The following is a 22,451-nucleotide window of genomic DNA, read 5'->3' as shown; positions in this document are numbered from 1 at the left end:
CACACACACAAACACACATTACACTTGGGCGGCCGGACCTGTGCCGTTCGAGTTATGTGTGTCGTGTCCGCCATCGTCCTTAGTTGGTGGCCGGATCCAGTGCCATGGCATTCAGAGTGCCCTATGGTCCTGTAAAAGGAAAAATCCATCAGCCACACATACGATTAAAAAGGGCTCTCAAAATACTTACCGCCAGCCATTCAGACACACACACACAAACATCCATTACACTTGGGCGGCCGGACCTGTGCCGTTCGAGTTATGTGTGTCGTGTCCGCCATCGTCCTTAGTTGGTGGCCGGACCAGTGCCACTCGCTCTACATTAGGGCCACAATTGCCGACGCACACACACACTCACATCCATTTCACTTTGGCGGCCGGACCCGTGTCGCCACAGTAATATGTGTGCCGTCTACTCCTGGCTCCCAGCTGGTGGCCGGATCAGTGCCACTGGTTCTCCAAGAGGGCAGCCACAGCCACAACGACGACGAGGTGCTAATTGCACCTACTTCTGACGACTTCGGACGACGCCAATTTCGACGACCAGGGGGGACGACGGGGTCGGCCGGTATGCAACGCAATGTCTTTACAAGCATTGTGTTTTGCTATGCCGGCCGATGCTCCGCTGTTTCTTGTCTTCCCTGTAATTATTGAAAAAGATATAGACATTATTTTAAATTGTTATGTTTATTGTTTTGTCTCGTCTTTGTTCCAGTGTAGTATCTCTTTTATTACCTGTTTTTCCGTCGTCTTCACTCCAGTCTACTACTTATCTGTATTGTTATTTCTGCAAGTGCTTGTCTCTTTTTATTTAGTATATTTCCTCTTATTTTCCACGCAGAGCACCTGCATTGTTTACCTTTTCTCTTTATCTATTCCTCAATTGACTACGTGTTGCAACACTGCACTTTCTGAATTTTCGATCTCATTTCTTTAACCCCTTCTTCCCCCCCCCCCATTGTTATTTTCGTAATTAGTGCGGTTCTCCGACACCCCACTACAAAATTATTACAATCTGTGATAAATCTTCGGCGGCAACGGTGCTGACAATTGATTATCGGTCTCAAATCGACTTTCAAATCAGCACCAGTTGCCACCACACCACCACTACGGCCTAAATTGAGCCAAAAATGCTAGTCTGCGCATAAAACAACTAAGCCCCCTATAAACTGCCCGCCCACATGTACATGCTACATTCCTAGTCGTCTGCCCTCAGCAGGCGGCAAGGGTAGTAGAGGGGACTGAAGACCACATACCGCATAACAGCCAACAAAACATCAAGTTGACGAACTCACAGGGGATTGCAAATCAAATTTTAAGTTAGGGAGAATTACAAAGAAGAGACAGCATACTTTTGAGCGTGGCCCCACTTCACTTTCTTGACTCGTGTCGTGAACGTTGTGGAGTCGAGACGTGTCTGAGGTTTAGTCCCTCCGTCAAAGTGCCGAATATTTTGTCCCTCTCTTTTTCTTTTTCCCTTCCCCCCCCTGCTGGCTGCGGGCCTAGTTGAGGTTACAAGTGTTTCGTTGCTGCACATTATATGTTTGTAAATTAATGTGCCATCAAATGTATTAGTGTGTGTTTGAGTGTCGTTTAAAGTTGAATTGTAAAACAAACACAAAAATGTACATAAATTAAATTAAGATATATACTGCCCACAAATATTAATAAAGCAACGCGCTTGGTTGCTGGCGGCTCACACCCCAGCCTCTCAGCCCCTCCCCTGTGGAGCACTGAGAGCCCTCAACCCAAAGAGGCTCGTTGCTCGTTGCTCGTTTGAGAAGTCGAAAGGGTTACCCAGGAGACGGAAAAGCCGGAAAAAGATACGAGAAATGCCTGCAAAGAAAAAACTTGAAGGCAAAGCTAAAGGTAAAGGAAGTACTCGGTTCTGCGGCCATCGGACAGTCGTAACTCATTTCTCATTTCGTCTCATTTCAGCCGGGAGTATACCGGGGGATACAGGATCTGTGGCAACCGCGACTATGGTTCGGCGCCAAATGCCGCCGCGCGCCTGCAAGAGCAAGAGCCAGAGCGCCGCCAGGCCCAGTCTTAGTCCCAGCCGCCTGGCCAAGAAGCCCAGCCTGACGCCGACCACCGGTCTCAGGCGCCCGCAGACCACGCAAGCGAGGCCACCGGTCTCGAGACGATTTTTGAACGGCCCGGCAATGAGGACGACGGGCCCACCAGCAGCCATGCCGTGGCATTCGGCGAGTGCCAGCGCCGCGTCCTCGCCCTGGGTACGGGCGAAAAAAAAAGAACCCTGTCGCAGAAAGAGCTGCCTGAAGGTGCGCAACACCTTGGGCGAACGCAGCACCCGGCACATGATGACACTGGCGGGCGTCCCGCACTACTTTGGACAGTGTAATGCTCGGGGGCTCGGACGATGAAGCGAGTCGGTCGGAGTCGCTCCCGCAGTCGCTCCCGTAGCTGCTCCCGAAGTCGTTCCCGCTGGAGGAAATGCCGGTACAAATCAGCCGGCACCATTCGTGCTGCGCACCAGCAGGAGGCTCAAGAGTCTGCCTCCGTTTTAGATTGTTGCACCTTCCACCCTCCAAATGATAGAAAAAGAATAAAGAAAAGAAAAGCAAAGAAAAGAAAAACCCTCTACAGAATGTCTCTTTTGCTCTCATTGTAAATTGAAGCGCCTCTTTCGGCGGAACCTACCCCAAGAGCGGAAAGCGGAGATCAATTAGAATTGTGAACCCCAAAGCGAGCGATTGATACGATACACTCACGAGTACTCATGCCCAAGCCCGAGTACTCTGTCCAGCATCCACATCGGGGAATCAACATAAATGGGTGGCTCCGCGGACGGTGTTCCAGCAGTCGCGCTTGGGCGGTCCGACGTGAGCAGTAACGGATCTTCTGCAGAAATCAGTGCATAGATACAGTATCTGAAGGATCAAAAAGTGTTGAAAATCAATTAAAAGGTGATCATCCATCCCACGACAAGGAGAGGGGGCAGGGGGCGAATGGCGCCACACAGATTTCTGTACGGGCCTCTGAAAGGGAATCGAATCGAATCGAATCGCTCCAAATTGGCGTTGGAATGTCCAATAATAAACGGTAGATTCTATCATTCGTTAACCCCGCGGGTCAATGAGAGAGAACTATGGCAAAAGATACAAAGTAGCTGCTGTACCCTTGCCACAGCCACAGATACAGATACATGCCTCTGAGAGTGTGGCAGTAATTGAATTAACCTTTGCGTGCCGTCTGTCTCTGTCCGTGTCTGTGAATAAATCGCGGGTCTTGGCTCGAGTAACACTATTCCTCCGTCCTTCGTCGTACCGATAGATGGACGAGGCTTCTGGCACGACGACAACCGATGGCAAGTCCCTGGATGAGGCGCCGGTGGCCGCAGGACTGGAGCCCACACAGCCGATCGGCTTCCTGCAGCTCTTCCGCTTCTCCACCTGCGGGGAGATCGCGTGGCTCTTCTTTGGGTTCCTCATGTGCTGCGTCAAGGCGTTGACCCTGCCCGCAGTGGTCATCATTTACAGCGAGTTCACAGCAGTGAGTACCGGGCACAGATACTCCCGCAGAGGCAGATTCAGATACGCCAACCACAATCTCTCTCCCTTCGATTCTCGATTCCGTAGCCCTCTCCGCTGCCACGAACATCACCACGCTGACGTTTCCCTTCACGATGGCCAACAGCAGCGGCGGCGGGTACACCATTCCCACGGGGACCCTGAGCATCATTCCCATCGCGGCGAACGCCCAGCTGCCGACCATCACGACAACGGCCAGTGGCTACGAGCCCAATGACGTCATCACCACGATCCCCGTCTCGCTCTCCATTCAGCGCTTCCCCTCGTCCCTGTCCATCGTGGACCTGGCCCAGGAGCAGGACGGCTACAGCAACAGTGGCTCCAGCAACGGCATGACCGTGGGGCCGGGTGCGGGCGGCGGCGGCGGCATCACCACCACGACCCTCCTGTCCGTGAAGCCCCTGAACGGCAGCGGCAACGGCAACATTTCGCGGAACAACAGCTTCCGTCTGAGCTTCAACCTGCAGGACCCCACAGTGCGCTCCTCGTTGCGTTCGGCAGGAGCCCCCACAGTGGATACAGTGGACAACTCTTCATCCGGTGGCACGATCGCCCTGCCCCAGAGCGGCGCCACGGCAAAGGCAACGGCCACGAGTGCTACCTCAACCCTCGCCATACACAGTCCCGAGGCCAAGACAGAAGAGGTCTATGTCTGAGCGGAGGAACAGGACACCTATTCCGACCCATCCACTGGATTATAGCTTTCGTCGTAGGTTTAAGCACCCCCTTCCACTGATACGATATTATCATCTAGGAAAGAAAACAAAACAAGAGTAATCCTCTCTTCGGATATAGCCCACAGACGATATCGTATCGTAATGGATCGTATCGTACGGCACACGCGAGTCTTTCTCGATAGTTGGGCGAATAAATTACGAATAAAATCTTTACCAAGAGAATCTCCATTATATTACCCGTGCAAACATTGGACCGTGTAAATACTTTGGAACCCTCCCCCTCCCCCTCTCCACAAAAAACATAATATGTGATATGCGATTATTGTATGTGTTTTTTTTTTTTTTTTGTTCAAGCTATAAAATTTGTGCATCTTTAGGATTAATGTGGATCCAATCCATGTAGAGGATGGTAGAAGAACACAGATCTAAGAAATTCTAGGCTCCTTTGTACAGATACAGATACAGTTACAGATGACCGACGAGGCAGATGAAGCGGTGTGACACGTCGGGCGACTAACGAGCCCCTTAACTTGTTTGCCGCCCAACTAAACTGTTAAAAATTCTTAATTAACGCCAATAAGGAATACATTAAAATGCCGACGCCAAGCCAAGCAGCCATTTTCCCAACTCGCCCCACACACATTCACATTCCCCTTCCCAACCACTACCGACAAGCTTTATTTCCTCTTTCTCGCCAATGTAAATTAAAATTCTGTGCGCCACTAAACATATATTCAAATCACAAACCACAAAGAGAATCATAAAACACAAAGATTTCTTAAACCACACACAACTACTGTCAACGCGGCTTCGCCTGTGTAAAGTGCGGTGGTTTCGTCCACCGCACCCAGCTAAATGCGAAAATTGCGGCGGTTTAACAACTTCTGTCAACGCGGCTTCGTCTGTGTAAAGTGCGGTGGTTTCGTCCACCGCACCCAGGTAAATGCCAAAGTTGCGGCGGTTTAACAACTACTGTCAACGCGGCTTCGCCTGTGTAAAGTGCGGTGGTTTCGTCCACCGCACCCAGCTAAATGCGAAAATTGCGGCGGTTTAACAACTTCTGTCAACGCGGCTTCGCCTGTGTAAAGTGCGGTGGTTTCGTCCACCGCACCCAGCTAAATGCGAAAATTGCGGCGGTTTAACAACTTCTGTTAACGCGGCTTCGTCTGTGTAAAGTGCGGTGGGTTCGTCCACCGCACCCAGCTAAATGCCAAAGTTGCGGCGGTTTAACAACTTCTGTCAACGCGACTTCGTCTGTGTAAAGTGCGGTGGTTTCGTCCACCGCACCCAGCTAAATGCCAAAGTTGCGGCGGTACGCACCCATCCAACTACAGGGCCTATGCTGATGCTGATATGAGGATCAGCCTTGCGCCGCCACTTATATGAAGCCCGCTCCGAGGACGGGAACGGACTGAAAAGACGCAATCCATTGTAAAAGAAAACACATGTTAATGTTAAGTCTAGTGTTACCTTAACTTTCTTTACTCAAAATACTTGCATAAAAAAATACCGAATACCTACCACTACTGTAACTAGTGTTACCTTCCCATTGTTCAGCCAAAAACACTGCAACTACATGTAAAATGTAAAATATGGCATGTATTATTTGAATTTAGTACATATACAAATAAGTAGATGGCGTATAGGAGCGGTGGCGCTGGAGTTCCTCGGCTGCTGTTTCCCCTCCTTGTAGCGTGGGTATTGGGATCGCTCTCGGCTACCATTTCCCCTTCGTGTGACAAAGGTATGGGATCGCTCCAGCCCTGGCTCTCTCTTGGCTGCGATTTCCCCTTCGTGTGACGTCGGTATTAATGCTAGTGATGCTCGTCGTGGTTCCTGTGGGATCTGGTTCCGGTGTTGCTCCCCCCATTGTTTTAAATGAAACCCTCTCTCAGTTTCGCGACGGCGGCCTCTCTCTCGGTCTCCCTTGTAGGCGTTGGCTTCGGGCTGGCCGGGGAGAGTTGTTGATCACATCGGCGTCACTGGTCGGAGTGGGAGAGATCCGACTATTCCCCTCTTCGTGGCTCTTGTTCTGGCTGCTGCTTCTCCTTCGTGTAGCGTGGGTATTGGGATCGCTCTCTCTCTCGGCTGCTGTTTCCACTCCTTGTAGCGTGGGTATTGAGACTCAATACATCACCGAAATGCTGGCCAGCCATGGACACACGGCCACTTTTGTACGCGGTATGACACGTCGGGCGACTAACGAGCCCCTTAACTTGTTTGCCACCCAACTAAACTGTTAAAAATTCGTAATTAACGCCAATAAGGAATACATTAAAATTCCGACGCCAAGCCAAGCAACTACTGTCAACGCGGCTTCGCCTGTGTAAAGTGCGGTGGTTTCGTCCACCGCACCCAGCTAAATGCGAAAATTGCGGCGGTTTAACAACTTCTGTCAACGCGGCTTCGTCTGTGTAAAGTGCGGTGGTTTCGTCCACCGCACCCAGCTAAATGCCAAAGTTGCGGCGGTTTAACAACTTCTGTCAACGCGGCTTCGTCTGTGTAAAGTGCGGTGGTTTCGTCCACCGCACCCAGCTAAATGCCAAAGCTGCGGCGGTACGCACCCAGCCAATTACAAGGCCTATGCTGATGCTAATATGAGGATCAGCCTTGCGCCGCCACTTATATTAAGCCCGCTCCGAGGACGGGAACGGACTGAAAAGACGCAATCCATTGTAAAAGAAAACACATGTTAATGTTAAGTCTAGTGTTACCTTAACTTTTGCACGGAAGCGATCCTGGGCTGGGGTACATATCTCAGTCTACTCCAGGGTCGAAATTACAGCAATATTTATAATTTGCCGGGACTCCGTATTTCGGACCGACGATGGGGGACGGGGCCGCAGTCCCGCGGACGGGGGCGATCGTAGCGTGGGACGGGGCAGTTGGTTTCACCGAGAACACCAAATCGCCAAATAGCGCCTTCAGGGCCCCACCGAACTCAGAATCAATACGGAGGTCTTTACTATGCGATAATACCGACAGGTGTCGCCGAGAGTACCTAGGCTATCGCCGGACAGTACTTACGGGACCCCGCCGGCCTGAGAGTTACTACGAAGCGGAAAGGGGGACTATGCTATGAGGGAATACCGACAAGTATCGCCGAGAGTACCTAGGCTATCGCCGGACGGTACTTACGGGACCCTGTCGGCCTAAGAATTACTACGGCGCGGAAAGGGGACTTTGCTATGCGGAAATACCGGCAAGTATCGCCGAGAGTACCTAGGCTATCGCCGGACGGGACTCACGGGGGCCTGTCCGCCTAAGAATTGTAAAAAAACTTCTTTTGTAGATCAAGATTGGTACCTAGTACCATCAACAACAAAGATAAATTTTTTATCACCTCAGTATATTTTGAACCTTTGTTGAACGGACTGAAAAGACGCAATCCATTGTAAAAGAAAACACATGTTAATGTTAAGTCTAGTGTTACCTTAACTTTCTTTACTCAAAATACTTGCATAAAAAAATACCGAATACCTACCACTACTGTAACTAGTGTTACCTTCCCATTGTTCAGCCAAAAACACTGCAACTACATGTAAAATGTAAAATATGGCATGTATTATTTGAATTTAGTACATATACAAATAAGTAGATGGCGTATAGGAGCGGTGGCGCTAGAGTTCCTCGGCTGCTGTTTCCCCTCCTTGTAGCGTGGGTATTGGGATCGCTCTCGGCTACCATTTCCCCTTCGTGTGACAAAGGTATGGGATCGCTCCAGCCCTGGCTCTCTCTTGGCTGCGATTTCCCCTTCGTGTGACGTCGGTATTAATGCTAGTGATGCTCGTCGTGGTTCCTGTGGGATCTGGTTCCGGTGTTGCTCCCCCCATTGTTTTAAATGAAAAACTCTCTCAGTTTCGCGACGGCGGCCTCTCTCTCGGTCTCCCTTGTAGGCGTTGGCTTCGGGCTGGCCGGGGAGAGTTGTTGATCACATCGGCGTCACTGGTCGGAGTGGGAGAGATCCGACTATTCCCCTCTTCGTGGCTCTTGTTCTGGCTGCTGCTTCTCCTTCGTGTAGCGTGGGTATTGGGATCGCTCTCTCTCTCGGCTGCTGTTTCCACTCCTTGTAGCGTGGGTATTGAGACTCAATACATCACCGAAATGCTGGCCAGCCATGGACACACGGCCACTTTTGTACGCGGTATGACACGTCGGGCGACTAACGAGCCCCTTAACTTGTTTGCCACCCAACTAAACTGTTAAAAATTCGTAATTAACGCCAATAAGGAATAAATTAAAATTCCGACGCCAAGCCAAGCAACTACTGTCAACGCGGCTTCGCCTGTGTAAAGTGCGGTGGTTTCGTCCACCGCACCCAGCTAAATGCGAAAATTGCGGCGGTTTAACAACTTCTGTCAACGCGGCTTCGTCTGTGTAAAGTGCGGTGGTTTCGTCCACCGCACCCAGCTAAATGCCAAAGTTGCGGCGGTTTAACAACTTCTGTCAACGCGGCTTCGTCTGTGTAAAGTGCGGTGGTTTCGTCCACCGCACCCAGCTAAATGCCAAAGCTGCGGCGGTACGCACCCAGCCAATTACAAGGCCTATGCTGATGCTAATATGAGGATCAGCCTTGCGCCGCCACTTATATTAAGCCCGCTCCGAGGACGGGAACGGACTGAAAAGACGCAATCCATTGTAAAAGAAAACACATGTTAATGTTAAGTCTAGTGTTACCTTAACTTTTGCACGGAAGCGATCCTGGGCTGGGGTACATATCTCAGTCTACTCCAGGGTCGAAATTACAGCAATATTTATAATTTGCCGGGACTCCGTATTTCGGACCGACGATGGGGGACGGGGCCGCAGTCCCGCGGACGGGGGCGATCGTAGCGTGGGACGGGGCAGTTGGTTTCACCGAGAACACCAAATCGCCAAATAGCGCCTTCAGGGCCCCACCGAACTCAGAATCAATACGGAGGTCTTTACTATGCGATAATACCGACAGGTGTCGCCGAGAGTACCTAGGCTATCGCCGGACAGTACTTACGGGACCCCGCCGGCCTGAGAGTTACTACGAAGCGGAAAGGGGGACTATGCTATGAGGGAATACCGACAAGTATCGCCGAGAGTACCTAGGCTATCGCCGGACGGTACTTACGGGACCCTGTCGGCCTAAGAATTACTACGGCGCGGAAAGGGGACTTTGCTATGCGGAAATACCGGCAAGTATCGCCGAGAGTACCTAGGCTATCGCCGGACGGTACTCACGGGACCCTGTCGGCCTAAGAATTGTAAAAAAACTTCTTTTGTAGATCAAGATTGGTACCTAGTACCATCAACAACAAAGATAAATTTTTTATCACCTCAGTATATTTTGAACCTTTGTTGTCTCTTGCATCCTTCAAGCAAGCGATTAACAATCTCCTTGAATATTTAGATGCATTCGGAAAAGTCATAATTGCAGGAGATTTTAACGCAAGACATACCTTTTCTGGAGACAGAACCAACAGTGGAAAGGGAACTTTTCTCATGCAAGCTATGTCAAATGCTGGCTACAGTCTAGCAAATGACCACTGTCTCACATTCAGAAGACACATCGACTCAACATCAGGGTCTGTACTCGATTTAACTTTCACAAAGGGTATTCATATAGAGAATTGGAAATGCGAATAGTTTTACCTAGGAGGCAGCCACCATCACCCAATAACCTTTGAAACAGCAGGATATCAACACAAACTCAAAACTTTCCTTGCCAAAAACAGGCTACTGAAAAGCTAAGCCAGCTTGAGGCCGACAAAGATATGGATAATTTAGCGAAGAACATCCAACAGGAAATAAAAGCAGCTACTTATGAAATCAAAAACAAATGTCAAAAATTATGGTGGGACGAGAATTTAGCCAAATTATTCAGGGAGTTTGCAGAGTCGCAGAAGACGGCAGCTTCAGAACCCTCCTTTCAAAATTATTGTTCTGCTGTTAACCTCAAGGTTAAATGGAAAAAATCTGTTAAAATTGCCAAAAGAACTAGCTATGCCGCAGTCGCAGAAGAAGGCAGCTTCAGAACCCTCCTTTCAAAATTATTGTTCTGCTGTTAACCTCAAGGTTAAATGGAAAAAATCTGTTAAAATTGCCAAAAGAACTAGCTATGCCAGGAAGTTAACAGAGTTAAATGTAAAATCGAACTCAAGAGAAGCCTGGAGATTCCTCAGAAATCTAAAAAACTGTCAAGAGGACACCCCAGAAATTTTCGACCCTGACAAAGCTGGGCCATACTTGGAATTCCTTAACGAACAAATAACCTCAGAAGCAAAGGATGTAGACGAAGAAATGTACTCAACCAAGAAACAATGAAAATCCTTTCTTTTCCTTGGAAGAGTTAGAGGCTGTGTTAGTCAGAAACAGAAAAACGGCAGGAGGAATAGAACACATCACATACGAGATGCTGAGTGCTCTTAACACTAGTATAAAGACAGAACTTGTACATTTTTACAACCGTCGAGTGGCTATGTGCGATTTTCCAGTCGAATGGAGATCTATCAGAATTGTCCCAATACCGAAAAAAAACATGGATCTGACTGACTTAAAACATTTTCGACCCATAATCCTCATTTCGGTTCTAGCCAAGACAGTAAATGGCATGGTGAAAGCCAGGCTGGAAAAGCATATACAAGAAAACAAGATTATACGCTACAGATCTTATGCATACCAAAAAAACAAGTCTGCAGCGATGTGCATAAATGATGTCATCAATGTGGTAGCGGCAAAGAAAAAGAACAAGGAACACGTTACTCTTGTAGTTGTTGACCTCAACAATGCCTACAATTGTGTCAACCTGAAATTCTTAAAAAGACTAATGGAAAATAAGTGTTTTCCTAAAACATACATTGACTGGATCATCAGTTTTATGTCTATGAGACTACTGAAAATAGGGGAAGCTGTTCAGGTAGTTCAGGGAGGAATCCCACAGGGCTCTTGTCTGTCGCCCCTCCTTTTTAATGTATACACAAAAAGACTACATCAGATCTGTGATAGAAATACTCATATGATGCAATTTGCAGATGACTTCGTTATAATCTCTCACAACAGAGAGTTTACTGTAGCGGTTGAAAACCTTAATAAAAAACTAAATGACTTTAACCTTCTATGTGGTGATCTCGGTTTTAGCATCAATCCAAGCAAATCTGCAGCAATGAATGTAGGAAAAAGACAGGTCAGAGCGGTAAATATTTCTGTTAGAAATGTGCCTATACCAAATCGAAAAGATATCCGTTTCTTAGGCAGACTGATTAGCGCAAACATGTCAAATGTCAGTCATGTAAAAATGGTTAAAGAACAAACAAAAAAATGCAACAGACTCCTCCAGCTTGCGACTACTATCAAATCAGGTCTAAAACCTAAAACAAGTACCAACATCTTCAAAGCTTTTATTAGAACAAAACAAGAATATGCTATCACAAGTTTTTCAGACATGGGATCTGGAGCAAGTAAAGATATAGAAATAGCGCAAGCTAAATCACTCAGAAGGTGTGTTGGGGTGCCACCTGACACAAGCAAACACGAAATTTTTGTCCTCGCTGGTGTAATGCCACCTGTTTTCAGGGCGAAATGGCTTACAGCCAAAGAACTGCTTAAAAAAAAAAGGTTCAATCCAACAATGTTTGACGAGCTAATACGCTCAAAAGCGGATACGAGTTACACACGTACTTTAAGAGAATTTAATTCCATCTTTGTAAACACTCAAGAATGTGATAGTGTTAACACATGTAACAAAATCCATGTATTAGATAAATTTGTAACTAAGGGTAAAGAAGAATACTCGAATGAAGAAATAAAAACTATATTTTATGAGATTCTGAACAAGTACAGAAAGGACGACTGGAACATTCTATCAACAGATGCCTCAGTTACAGAAAGTACATGTGGCATAGGAATAGTAGAATGGCCTAGTGGAAATATTCACAAGTACAAAATAGAAAACAGATTATCCTCAGTAGGTGCCGAACTCGTAGGCCTTAAAAAGGCCTGCGAACTATGTCTTAAATATAATTATAAAAAGGCTTTGATCTTAAGTGATGGATTAGGAGCTATTAATTTAATTAAAAATAAGAATACAGACTCGTACCTAGAGAATGATATTCACAACATAATTAACCAATCAGACATTCAGAAACTTGACATTCTATGGGTCCCTGGTCACAAGGGTGTGGCCATCAACGAAAAGACTGACATAGCAGCAAAGGCTGCTACAAGTGAGGGGTTTACAATAAATATAAAATACAGCTACAAGGAGGCTCAAAGAGAAATTAGGAACTTTTTAGTATACAAATGGAATGAGGACTACAGGACGCAGTGTAGGACGAAGGGATCCAGCCTCATAGACATATTTCCAGACATACCCAGTAAACCCTGGCATTTTTCTCTTAAATGGAATGCTAAAAGCATCAAGACCATTAACAGACTTATGACGGGACACACATACGACAAAGTCTTCCTACACAGAATCAAAGCAATTGACTCAAATATCTGCGAAACGTGCAATGTAACTGAATAAGCCGAACACCTGATCTTCGATTGCCAAAGATTTGCCGGGCTCAGAAGGAAATTCAAAATCTTTAAATATTATAACAATTTACATCAATTATTAATAAAAAAAGAGTCGCTACATCTCAGAGAGCTGGCAATCTTCATCAAAACTGCTGACTTAAACTTTTGACTCCTTTTTTCTTCATCATGTTATAAAGTAATTTCAGTTTATTTTCTAAAACAGTTAAGAAATTTTCCTCTATTTTTATATACAGACCTGTCAAACTCGCCAAACTACATCACCAGTATCTGATCAATGTGGCTACAGTGCTACGATCAAAATTCCGATCATCCTTGAGATGATTTAAAACAAAAAAAAAAAAAAAAAAAGTAATAAGAACATTAATAAAGTACGCTTCAGGGTCACACTAAGTGCCCTGAGCAAGTTTACAAATCAAACGAGGGGGAACGTTGTGAGTTGCTGCGTACACCGCAACTCTACAGTTATACCCGATACTAAGTCAGTATGGCTCTCCTGCGGCAGACGCCGCTAATATTGAACCACACGACAAAGAGTGCGTGCGAGAGAGACAGCAAATCAGTCTGAGCGTGACGTCGGGCGCTGCGTGGCCACTGCAAATTGATTTCCTGCTTTTGGCTACAAAAATGATCCGATCTGATCCAGATTCAGCAATCTGATAGATATGGTCATTATCTATGATTCTGCGTTTTTAGTTTTCTCGAATGTGCAATATTGTGGATGCAACAGATTTTCGTTCTTTGTGGTGGCGGAAGGGGGTGGGGCGAAATTCTGAGATATACGTTTTATAGTGAGATCTAACAGGAGTGCGGATACCAAATTTGGTTACTCTAGCCTCTGAGATTTGTGGATAGCCCAGATTTTCGTCCTTTGCGGGGGCGGAAGGGGGTGTGGCGAAATTTGGACACAAAACGGTCAAGGTCAGATATCACAGGAGTGTGGATACCAAATTTGGTTGCTCTGGCTCTTATAGGTTCTGAGATCCTTGAACTCATATTTTGCAATTGGCAAAGCCGACCATGAAACCTGTGTGTTAGAGAGAGACAGAGCGAGAAAGAATGAAATTGTTTTCTTGATTCTGGCTATAATAATTATACGATCTGGTTGAGATCTTACACTCTAGAACATATAGTTATCTTCTACGATTCTGCATTTGTGGTTTTATCGTATCCTTAAAAATGTGGATGCCACAGATTTTCGTCCTTTGTGGGGGCGGAAGTGGGCGGGGCGAAGTTTTGAAATATTTTTGTAGCAGTGACATTTCACAGATGTCTGGATCCAAAACATCGTTGCTCTAGCTCTTATAGTCTTTGAGCAATAGGCGCTGAAGAGGACGGACGGACAGACGGACGGACGGACGGACGGACGGACGGACGGACGGACAGACGGACAGACAGACAGGGCTTAATCGACTCGGCTATTGATGCTGATCAAGAATATATATACTTTATGGGGTCGGAAACGATTCCTTCTGGACGTTACACACATCCACTTTTACCACAAATCTAATATACCCCAATACTCATTTTGAGTATCGGGTATAAAAATCACATCCCCAATGTTGGACAGGCAGATGAGCATCAGCAGGATGCCGTCGGATTTTAAGGTCTTTTAAGGCTTTATTTAACTGTCACAAAGTTGAAAAGAGTAAACGTGTACATTTCTAAGTGCTGGAAACAAAAGTTTCACACCATATTTTGGGTGGCATCATTTTTACGCGCTAAAATGTGATTTTTCAGCAGCAGCAGGCACGCAAATCGAATCAAAACATTCAGGTCTATGTGCGCGTTAGGTGAGTGCCCCATCTACGGGTAGTAGATCGCCCAATAAGTACGATTTCCATCCCTGCAGGCCGCTGAATGCACGCGAGCGATGCATACGCTCCGCAGAGGTTGTGGATGTGCTCAATCCACGCGAGATCCTCACACGCCACACCCTCGACTCGAAGTTGACGAAGAAGTTTACGTTTGATCGGAGCTTCGGCCCCGAGTCCAAGCAATGCGATGTCTATGCGGTGGTGGTGTCGCCCCTGATCGAAGAGGTGCTAAGCGGCTACAATTGCACGGTGTTCGCATACGGACAGACGGCTACTGGCAAGACGCACACGATGGTGGGGAATGAGACCGCGGAGTTGAAGTCCTCTTGGGAAGATGTGAGTAGAGGGGAACTGGTTTTCTAATTCCTAGAATCGGACGAGGGAGGCGGTTCAAACGTTAATTGCTGCTCTACCTGCCTTTTGTCTTTGGCTTTTGGCCCTTTCGTAGGACTCTGATGTGGGCATCATACCGCGTGCCTTGAGTCACCTTTTCGACGAACTCCGCATGATGGAAGTTGAGATTACGATGCGCATCTCCTAACTGGAGCTGTACAACGAGGAGCTGTGCGACCTCCTCTCCACCGATGAGTCCACAAAGACACGCATCTTCGACGACAGCACAAAGAAGGGTTCGGTGATCATCCAGGGCCTCGAGGAGATCACTGTCCAGAGCAAGGACGATGTCTACAAGCTCCTGGAGAAGGGCAAGGAGCGACGCAAGACCGCGACCACCCTGATGAACGCGCAGTCCTCGCGCAGCCACACCGTCTTCTCCATAGTGGTGCACATTCGTGAGAACGGCATCGATGGCGAGGATATGCTGAAGATCGGAAAACTCAATCTGGTGGATCTGGCGGGCAGCGAGAACGTCTCCAAGGCGGGCAACGAGAAGGGGATACGCGTGCGCGAGACGGTCAAAATCAACCAGAGCCTCCTGACGCTGGGCCGTGTGATTACCGCTCTGGTGGATCGGGCCCCCATGTCCCGTACCGCGAATCGAAGCTGACGTGCCTGCTGCAGGAGTCGCTGGGCGGCCGGACAAAGACCTCGATCATTGCCACCATCTCGCCAGGGCACAAGGACATTGACGAGACACTCAGCACGCTGGAGTACGCGCATCGGGCGAAGAATATCCAGAATAAGCCAGAAGTCAATCAGAAGCTAACCAAGAAAACGGTCCTCAAGGAGTATACCGAGGAGATTGACAAACTGAAGCGAGATCACCTCGCAGCGCGAGACAAGAATGGCATCTATCTGGCGGAGGAGACCTACGGGGAGATGACCATGAAAATGGACTCGCAGAATCGAGAGCTCAACGAGAAGATGTTGCTGCTGAAGGCCCTCAAAGATGAGCTGCAGTCGAAGGAGAAGACCTTCAACGAGGTGAGCCTGAGTCTCGTGGAGAAGACCCAGGAGCTGAAGAAAACGGAGCAGCACCTAACCGACACCAAGGGGAGTCTACTGCTGACAAAGAAGGCCCTCCCGAAGACCAAGCGCCGCTACAAGGAGAAGAAACAGCTGGTGGCCTCGCATATGAAAACGGAGGAGACGCTCACGACGCAGGCGCACAAAATCCTGACCGTGGCAGATCTGGCCACCAATGAAACGGAGCAGCTTCATGGCACCATCGAACGGCGAAGGTGCCTGCATCAGTTCAAGGATCGCATGCAGGACAATCTGGAGGTGATTGGCGGCAGCCTGAGTCTCTATTTGGAGCAGCAGGCGGCCTCCAAGCAGCATCTGAGCCAGGAATTGGGTGAGCCACGACCAAAAGCTCTCCCTGTGCCAGTTTTCACCTTATTTCTGTTCTATTCTGTTCAGTACCCGTCTGTCCGTACGCGAACACCGTGCAATTGTAGCCGCTTAGCACCTCTTCGATCAGGGGCGACACCACCACCGCATAGACATCGCATTGCTTGCACTCGGGGCCGAAGCTCCGATCAAACGTAAACTTCTTCGTCAACTTCGAGTCGAGGGTGTGGCGTGAGGATTGAGCACATCCACAACCTCTGCGGAGCGTATGCATCGATCGCGTGCATTCAGCGGCCTGCAGGGATGGAAATCGTACTTATTGGGCGATCTACTACCCGTAGATGGGGCACTCACCTAACGCGCACATAGACCTGAATGTTTTGATTCGATTTGCATGCCTGCTGCTGCTGAAGTTGCAGGCGTACGTTGTTCGATGTGTCCATTTTACAGCACAAAACTCAAAATTCACTTTTTAGCGCGTAAAAATGATGCCACCCAAAATATGGTGTGAAACTTTTGTTTCCAGCCCTTGGAAATGTACACGTTTACTCTTTTCAACTTTGTGACAGCTAAATAAAGCCTTAAAAGACCTTAAAATCCGACTGGGGCAAGGTGACAACGATTTCTATGCCATCGTCGGCATCCCGCTGATGCTCATCTGCCTGTCCAACATTGGGGATGTGATGGCCACGTCATTCCGGTGAGCCTCTGCGCGCTGACATCTCCACAGCTGCGTGACTCCGCCGCTAATGACTCCACTCCACACCACTTCTCTCTTTCATAGTTTTCTCTACTGGCGCATCTGCTGCTATGTGTGCACGCGGACGGCCAAGCGGCCGAGGAATGCCCGCTCCAGGCAGCGGTCGGTGAGGGGACAGCGGTATGCCCGCTCCCAGCCGCCACCCTCGTTCCGGCGATCCATGAAGATGACACAGCGATCGGGCAATGACTCCGGGTTCGGTCCCTCCATGGGGCGTGCCCATTCCGATCCGAAGCTGCGCATCATGGGGCGGGGCGTCGGCGGCGGCTACGATGATAGGGAGTTTGGCCACCGCAGCAGTGGAGGACGCAATCGCCGCCAGCAGCAGATTGCGGCACAGCCTCGCCAGCAGCGGCACAACATCTACGGGGTGTAGCGCTTGTAGCAGGGAATGCTTAGTTTTTGTGGCGCCATCTAGTTATCAGAGTGGCAGGCGAACGACAGGTCAAGGGAAAACCAAAAAGACGGTAACAGGTCAAAACGTCAGGCTATCTCTGTTGAAAATGCATCCAGGGACCTGTTAGAGGATTTGCCGCCAGAACGTTGGCGTCCCTATCGGCTATTCCCTCGTGAAAGTCCATTGAGTCGGTTGCGTATCGGTCCGACGAAAAGGAAAAACCAAGAATTTAGTGAAGAGAAAAACTCTAGGGAATCTAAATATCTAAATCCAAGATTCGACTGCGAGATTCTTGGTTGAAGGCGAGTGGGCTTTTCAGTCGTCAGAAGCCGTATAGCGCTGAGTCCGGTTGGGGTAAGTGCTGCGGGAAGAGAAGAGAAGGGCTAAAGGAGAATAAAGAGTTGTCCCATTTGTAGTCTTGGCGCTTAGTAAATCGAGTTAAGCAGTGCGGATTCGATCGTCCAAGGAAGCCAGCCAGCAAACAACAGCAGCCGCAAGCCTAACAAAGTGGCGTTTAAACCTTTGGGATTGTCAGGAAAGCGCTCAGCCATCGGAGAAGCGAGCGTGGAAGCAGAGGGAGAACCCATTTGAGGAGCGCTCGGTCCCCCCAAGCGGCTAGCTTCCCGAGGCGTTGGCGTCGGCACTTTAGTAGTCGAGCGCGACGCGGCAGATAAGGAGGGCCCGTCCCTTGGTCGCGAGCAGATCGGCGGAGAGAAAGTGTCGATCTAGCACCGTCGGAGATTGGCCGTTTGGCCTTTTCTTTGCTTTCGCGTACCTTTCACCTGCAGAAGCAGGGGAAAAGAATTTGTGCTGTTCCCTTTCGCCCAGGAGGTGGAAAGGAAACATAGATAACAGTCGGGAGAAAGAGAATAGAAAAAACGAGGGGGAACGTTGTGAGTTGCTGCGGACACCGCAACTCTACGGTTATACCCGATACTAAGTCAGTATAACTCTCCTCCGGCAGACGCCGCTAATATTAAACGACACGACAAAGAGTGCGTGCGAGAGAGACAGAAAATCAGTCTGAGCGTGACGTCGGGCGCTGCGTAGCCAGTGCAAATTGATTTGTTCCTTTGGCTAGAAAAATTATCTGATCTGATCCAGATTCAGCAATCTGATAGATATGGTCATTATCTATGATTCTGCGTTTTTAGTTTTCTCGAATGTGCAATATTGTGGATGCAACAGAGTTTTGTTTTTTGTGGGGGCGGAAGGGGGTGGGGCGAAATTCTGAGATATACGTTTTATAGTGAGATCTAACAGAAGTGCGGATACCAAATTTGGTTACTCTAGCCTTAATAGTCACTGAGATTTGTGGATGCCCCAGATTTTCGTTCTTTGCGGGGGCGGAAGGGGGTGTGGCGAAATTTGGACACGAAACGGTCAAGGTCCGATATCACAGGAGTGTGGATACCAAATTTGGTTGCTCTGGCTCTTATAGGTTCTGAGATCCTTGAACTCATATTTTGCAATTGACAAAACCGACCATGAAACCTGTGTGTTAGGGAGAGACAGAGCGAGAAAGAATGAAATTGTTTTCTTGATTCTGGCTATAATCATTATTCGATCTGGTTCAGATGCACTGTAGAAGATATGGTCATCTTCACCGATTCTGCGTTTGTGGTTTTATCGTATCCTTAAAAATGTGAATGCCACAGATTTTCGTCCTTTGTGGGGGCGGAAGTGAGCGGTGCGAAGTTTTGAAATATTTTTGTAGCAGTGACATATCACAGAAGTCTGGATCCAAAACATCGTTGCTCTAGCTCTTATAGTCTTTGAGCACTAGGCGCTGAAGGGGACGGACGGACGGACGGACGGACAGACGGACAGACAGACGGACAGACAGACGGACAGACAGACGGACAGACAGACAGGGCTCAATCGACTCGGCTATTGATGCTGATCAAGAATATATATACTTTATGGGGTCGGAAACGATTCCTTCTGGACGTTACACACATCCACTTTTACCACAAATCTAATATACCCCAATACTCATTTTGAGTATCGGGTATAAAAAGAGGAAGCAACGGATTGACGGAGTAATTGTATTCGTGTTTGTAAATGTGTAATTAATTATGATTTCTGTGCGGAGTTAATTAGGAGAGAGTTAGATTTGATTCCGGTAGTGGCTTCTCGTGACTCTCGCCGATCTGCAAATATGATTTCCCCCAACCTTGTGCCCACTTAAGTGTTCTTCCGCCACAGCAGCTTTAGGTATTCATCGAGGAAAGCGCTTTCGCCGATGGAGCCATAAACTGGAGAAAAGGTATGAGTGGACTTAAATTCTGTTATTAATTTTTTTTTTTTTGTAATTTAATTTAATGCGAGTGCACGACCAAGTTGCGCACACTCGCCCGCCATATTTGCTACTGGCGGAATTTATTTCAGCTTTTACTTATTACCCTTACATTGGCAATTTACATTTAAGCTTAACTTACAACAATAATGTTCTTTTGAATTTTTGCGGGCAATTGACATTATATACAAACAGGTGGTCACAAAGAGATGAGTATTCGACAAATTGCAACATTAATGACATTTATAGACTAATTTAATTCTATTTATTTTCTATTTCAGGTACTGGAGGATCATCGTCGTCGTCTGGAGCAGTGTGGATGGCACAGGGCGCATCCGCCTCAGCGCTATATGTGCACGTGTGTGTGATGCAGCAGATCACGCATCTGCGGAATCAGAATTGGCAGAGGCTGGATCCAGGAGTTGGCGTGAACGGTGACTGGCGCGACTCTGGTCCGGCCGCCCACGTTGCTTCTACCTGGAGATCTGGGGATTGGCACTGGTCCGGCCAATCAGGGTGCGTTGACCAGTGGAAATGGCCGCAAATGAGTGCGGATTGGCTGCATCCGAGTGGCTGCTGGTCCGGCCACCCAGGATGCACTGTCGATGTAAATGGAGATGGAGCGCTGGCCAGAGTCGTCTGTATTGGCTGGCCTCGTCGTTGGATTGCTGCTGCTGTTTTGTGATGATGATGGCGTGACGTCACGGCCATCGGTTGACGGCAGCGTAATCGGAGAGGCGTCCAAATTGGGCCCAACTTGCACCACAATGTTGCGGTTGGTGGCGAGGCAGGTACTGGAGAGGCTGATCTGTGAGTGTACTGTCAGGTAAGTGTGATTAGTAGAAGTATTGGCTATTTTGTGTTGATGCGTGAATTGAATTGATGTTTTTCTTCTTTTAGCGGCAGCCTGTGGACTGGATGTTGTTGGCGACGGCGATAGGGCCTTCAAATTTCGCCCATTTGGCAGAAAGTGGATGGTGAATTTGGTGTGGCAACTGCTGGAGAGGCAGCTCTATCGGAGGCGTGGCAGGTACGTATGTTTTGTGTGTGTTTGGACCATTTTGTGTTGAAGTGTGTATTGATGTTTTTCTCCTTTTAGCGGCAGCCTGTGGACTGGATGTTGTTGGCGACGGCGATAGGGCCTTCAAATTTCGCCCATTTGGCAGGAATTGGATGGTGAATTTGGTGTGGCAACTGCTGGAGAGGCAGCTCTATCGGAGGCGTGGCAGGTACGTATGTTTTGTGTGTGTTTGGACCATTTTGTGTTGAAGTGTGTATTGATGTTTTTCTCCTTTTAGCGGCAGCCTGTGGGCTGGATGTTGTTGGCGACGGCGATAGGGCCTTCAAATTTCGCCCATTTGGCAGGAATTGGATGGTGAATTTGGTGTGGCAACTGCTGGAGAGGCAGCTCTATCGGAGGCGTGGCAGGTACGTATGTTTTGTGTGTGTTTGTACCATTTTGTGTTGATGTGTGTATTGACGTCATTTTTGGTTTGTTTACAGTGGCTGCTCTGGACCTGTGCGGTGGATTGTCAGGAGCGTCGTCAATAAACCCTAAAATGTCGTCCAATTGGCATCAAATGTGTGGTGTTGATGACGGGGCAGCTGCTGGAGGGGTAGATCTGTCGGAGGCGTGGCAGGTACGTGTGATTATTGTGAGTTTTGTCCATATTTTGTTGGTATGCGAATTGACGTCATTTTGTTTTATTTCAGTGGTTGCTCTGGACCTGGGCGGTGAATTGTCAGGAGAGTCGTCAATATATTCTAAGAATGTCGTCAAATTAGCAGCAAAAGTTTGGTCCATTTGTCGTGGCATCTGCTGGTGGGGCAGCTCTGTCGATGGCGTGTCAGGTGAGTACGTATTGGTCATTTTTCGTTGTTATGTGAGTTAATGTTTTCCATCTGTTTTTAGTGGCTGCCTCAGGACCGACTTTTGGGCTCATCAAAAGACGTCAGAGTAGAAGCTACCGTAGGCGTCCATGATCTCCTCCGCTATCTCGTCGTCAAATGAATCGTGGTCCGTCCACATGTCGTCGCCATCGTCGCTGAGTGCTTCGCAGTCCATATCAGAGTCCTCCGATACGGCTGCGGCGTCAGGTTGTGTATTGGCGGCGGGTCTTGGATGTGTTGGTGCTGCTGCTGGTGTCTGTGTTGGAGGATTGGCCACTGCTGAGCCACTGCCCTTTGCTTCAGTCAGGTTTGTAATTAGTGTGGTAAGTTCTTGCAGTCTTTTCTCTAAATTTTCAATTTTAACGGCGTACTCTTTTAGCATTTCCACACACTTGCCATCGCATTGGACGGCTGGCTGCTGCTGATGCTGGGGATTTCTCGGTGTCTGGAAACGTTTTGGAGTTGGCTGCACCCGTTGATCGCGCTGGCATTGGCGCCCCTTGGCCTGTGGCTGGGAATGATGGCCGCGATGCTGGTGCTGCTGCTGGTGCTGCCGACCCAAATTGTGTCGGCTATAAAAGGGCCTGCGGGTGTTGGGCGTTGCTGCTGCAGCTGGTGTTGGTGTTGGTGCTGCTGGTTTGGCCCCCTGTCGGCCGCTTGAATACTCCTGATTAAGTTGGGGTTGGTGTTGTGGCCGCTTCTTTTGAGATGGCTGCTGCTGCTTGGGGCGTGGATATGGGGCTGCTGTTGCTGGGAAGGACGACGACTACAGGCAACAGCACCTACACACCCGCCGCCAT

At 48.4% G+C, this 22,451-nt stretch overlaps 3 protein-coding genes and 3 long non-coding RNA genes across 8 annotated transcripts; all 6 read left to right on the top strand.

Annotated features, from left to right (window-relative positions):
- Positions 1-3,204: 3,204 nt before the first annotated feature.
- LOC117194366 lies at positions 3,205-17,451 on the top strand. Its single transcript, XM_033398938.1, has 4 exons — positions 3,205-3,214; positions 13,274-13,276; positions 16,756-17,005; positions 17,090-17,451. Exons 3-4 carry the CDS (start codon positions 16,956-16,958, stop codon positions 17,439-17,441), a joined length of 402 nt encoding a protein of 133 aa, XP_033254829.1. The 5' UTR covers positions 3,205-3,214; positions 13,274-13,276; positions 16,756-16,955; the 3' UTR covers positions 17,442-17,451.
- On the top strand, positions 3,432-4,210 carry LOC117194538. Its single transcript, XM_033399087.1, has 2 exons — positions 3,432-3,516; positions 3,603-4,210. Exon 2 carries the CDS (start codon positions 3,650-3,652, stop codon positions 4,208-4,210), a length of 561 nt encoding a protein of 186 aa, XP_033254978.1. The 5' UTR covers positions 3,432-3,516; positions 3,603-3,649.
- LOC117194537 (kinesin-like protein Klp61F) lies at positions 14,471-16,427 on the top strand (the record flags this gene model as incomplete). Its single annotated transcript, XM_033399086.1, is given in 5 exon segments — positions 14,471-14,529; positions 14,589-14,889; positions 15,002-15,524; positions 15,527-16,309; positions 16,375-16,427. Coding segments are annotated over 5 exon segments (1,704 nt in total), but the record flags the coding sequence as incomplete, so codon positions are not given.
- A 2,512-nt stretch (positions 17,452-19,963) lies between the features above and the next one.
- On the top strand, positions 19,964-21,026 carry LOC117194368. The gene is made up of 3 exons (XR_004474806.1): positions 19,964-20,587; positions 20,662-20,791; positions 20,861-21,026. It is a non-coding gene; the product is annotated as an uncharacterized LOC117194368 (long non-coding RNA).
- A 56-nt stretch (positions 21,027-21,082) lies between these two features.
- Positions 21,083-21,559, top strand: LOC117194370. 2 transcript variants are annotated; one of them, XR_004474809.1, is made up of 3 exons: positions 21,083-21,189; positions 21,265-21,401; positions 21,475-21,559. It is a non-coding gene; the product is annotated as an uncharacterized LOC117194370 (long non-coding RNA). The 2 variants fall into 2 exon arrangements; XR_004474810.1 differs by having other exon boundaries at positions 21,265-21,416; positions 21,475-21,549.
- Positions 21,560-21,563: 4 nt separating this feature from the next.
- On the top strand, positions 21,564-22,229 carry LOC117194369. Of its 2 annotated transcripts, none has more exons than XR_004474807.1 (3): positions 21,564-21,612; positions 21,674-21,974; positions 22,031-22,229. It is a non-coding gene; the product is annotated as an uncharacterized LOC117194369 (long non-coding RNA). The 2 variants fall into 2 exon arrangements; XR_004474808.1 differs by having other exon boundaries at positions 21,573-21,616.
- The last annotated feature ends 222 nt before the right edge of the window (positions 22,230-22,451 follow it).

Source organism: Drosophila miranda (assembly GCF_003369915.1).
Source record: "Drosophila miranda strain MSH22 chromosome Y unlocalized genomic scaffold, D.miranda_PacBio2.1 Contig_Y3_pilon, whole genome shotgun sequence".
NCBI classification, from domain to species: Eukaryota; Metazoa; Arthropoda; class Insecta; order Diptera; family Drosophilidae; genus Drosophila; species Drosophila miranda.
This window is presented reverse-complemented; position numbering and strand designations above follow the sequence as displayed.

Excerpts from the sequence above, each read along its gene's own strand:
- LOC117194538 (XM_033399087.1), top strand. The coding sequence starts at position 3,650 with ATGGCCAACAGCAGCGGCGGCGGGTACACCATTCCCACGGGGACCCTG.
- LOC117194366 (XM_033398938.1), top strand. The coding sequence starts at position 16,956 with ATGCTCATCTGCCTGTCCAACATTGGGGATGTGATGGCCACGTCATTC. Across the intron at positions 17,006-17,089 it reads GTGATGGCCACGTCATTCCG|TTTTCTCTACTGGCGCATCT; the intron begins GTGAGCCTCTGC and ends TCTCTTTCATAG.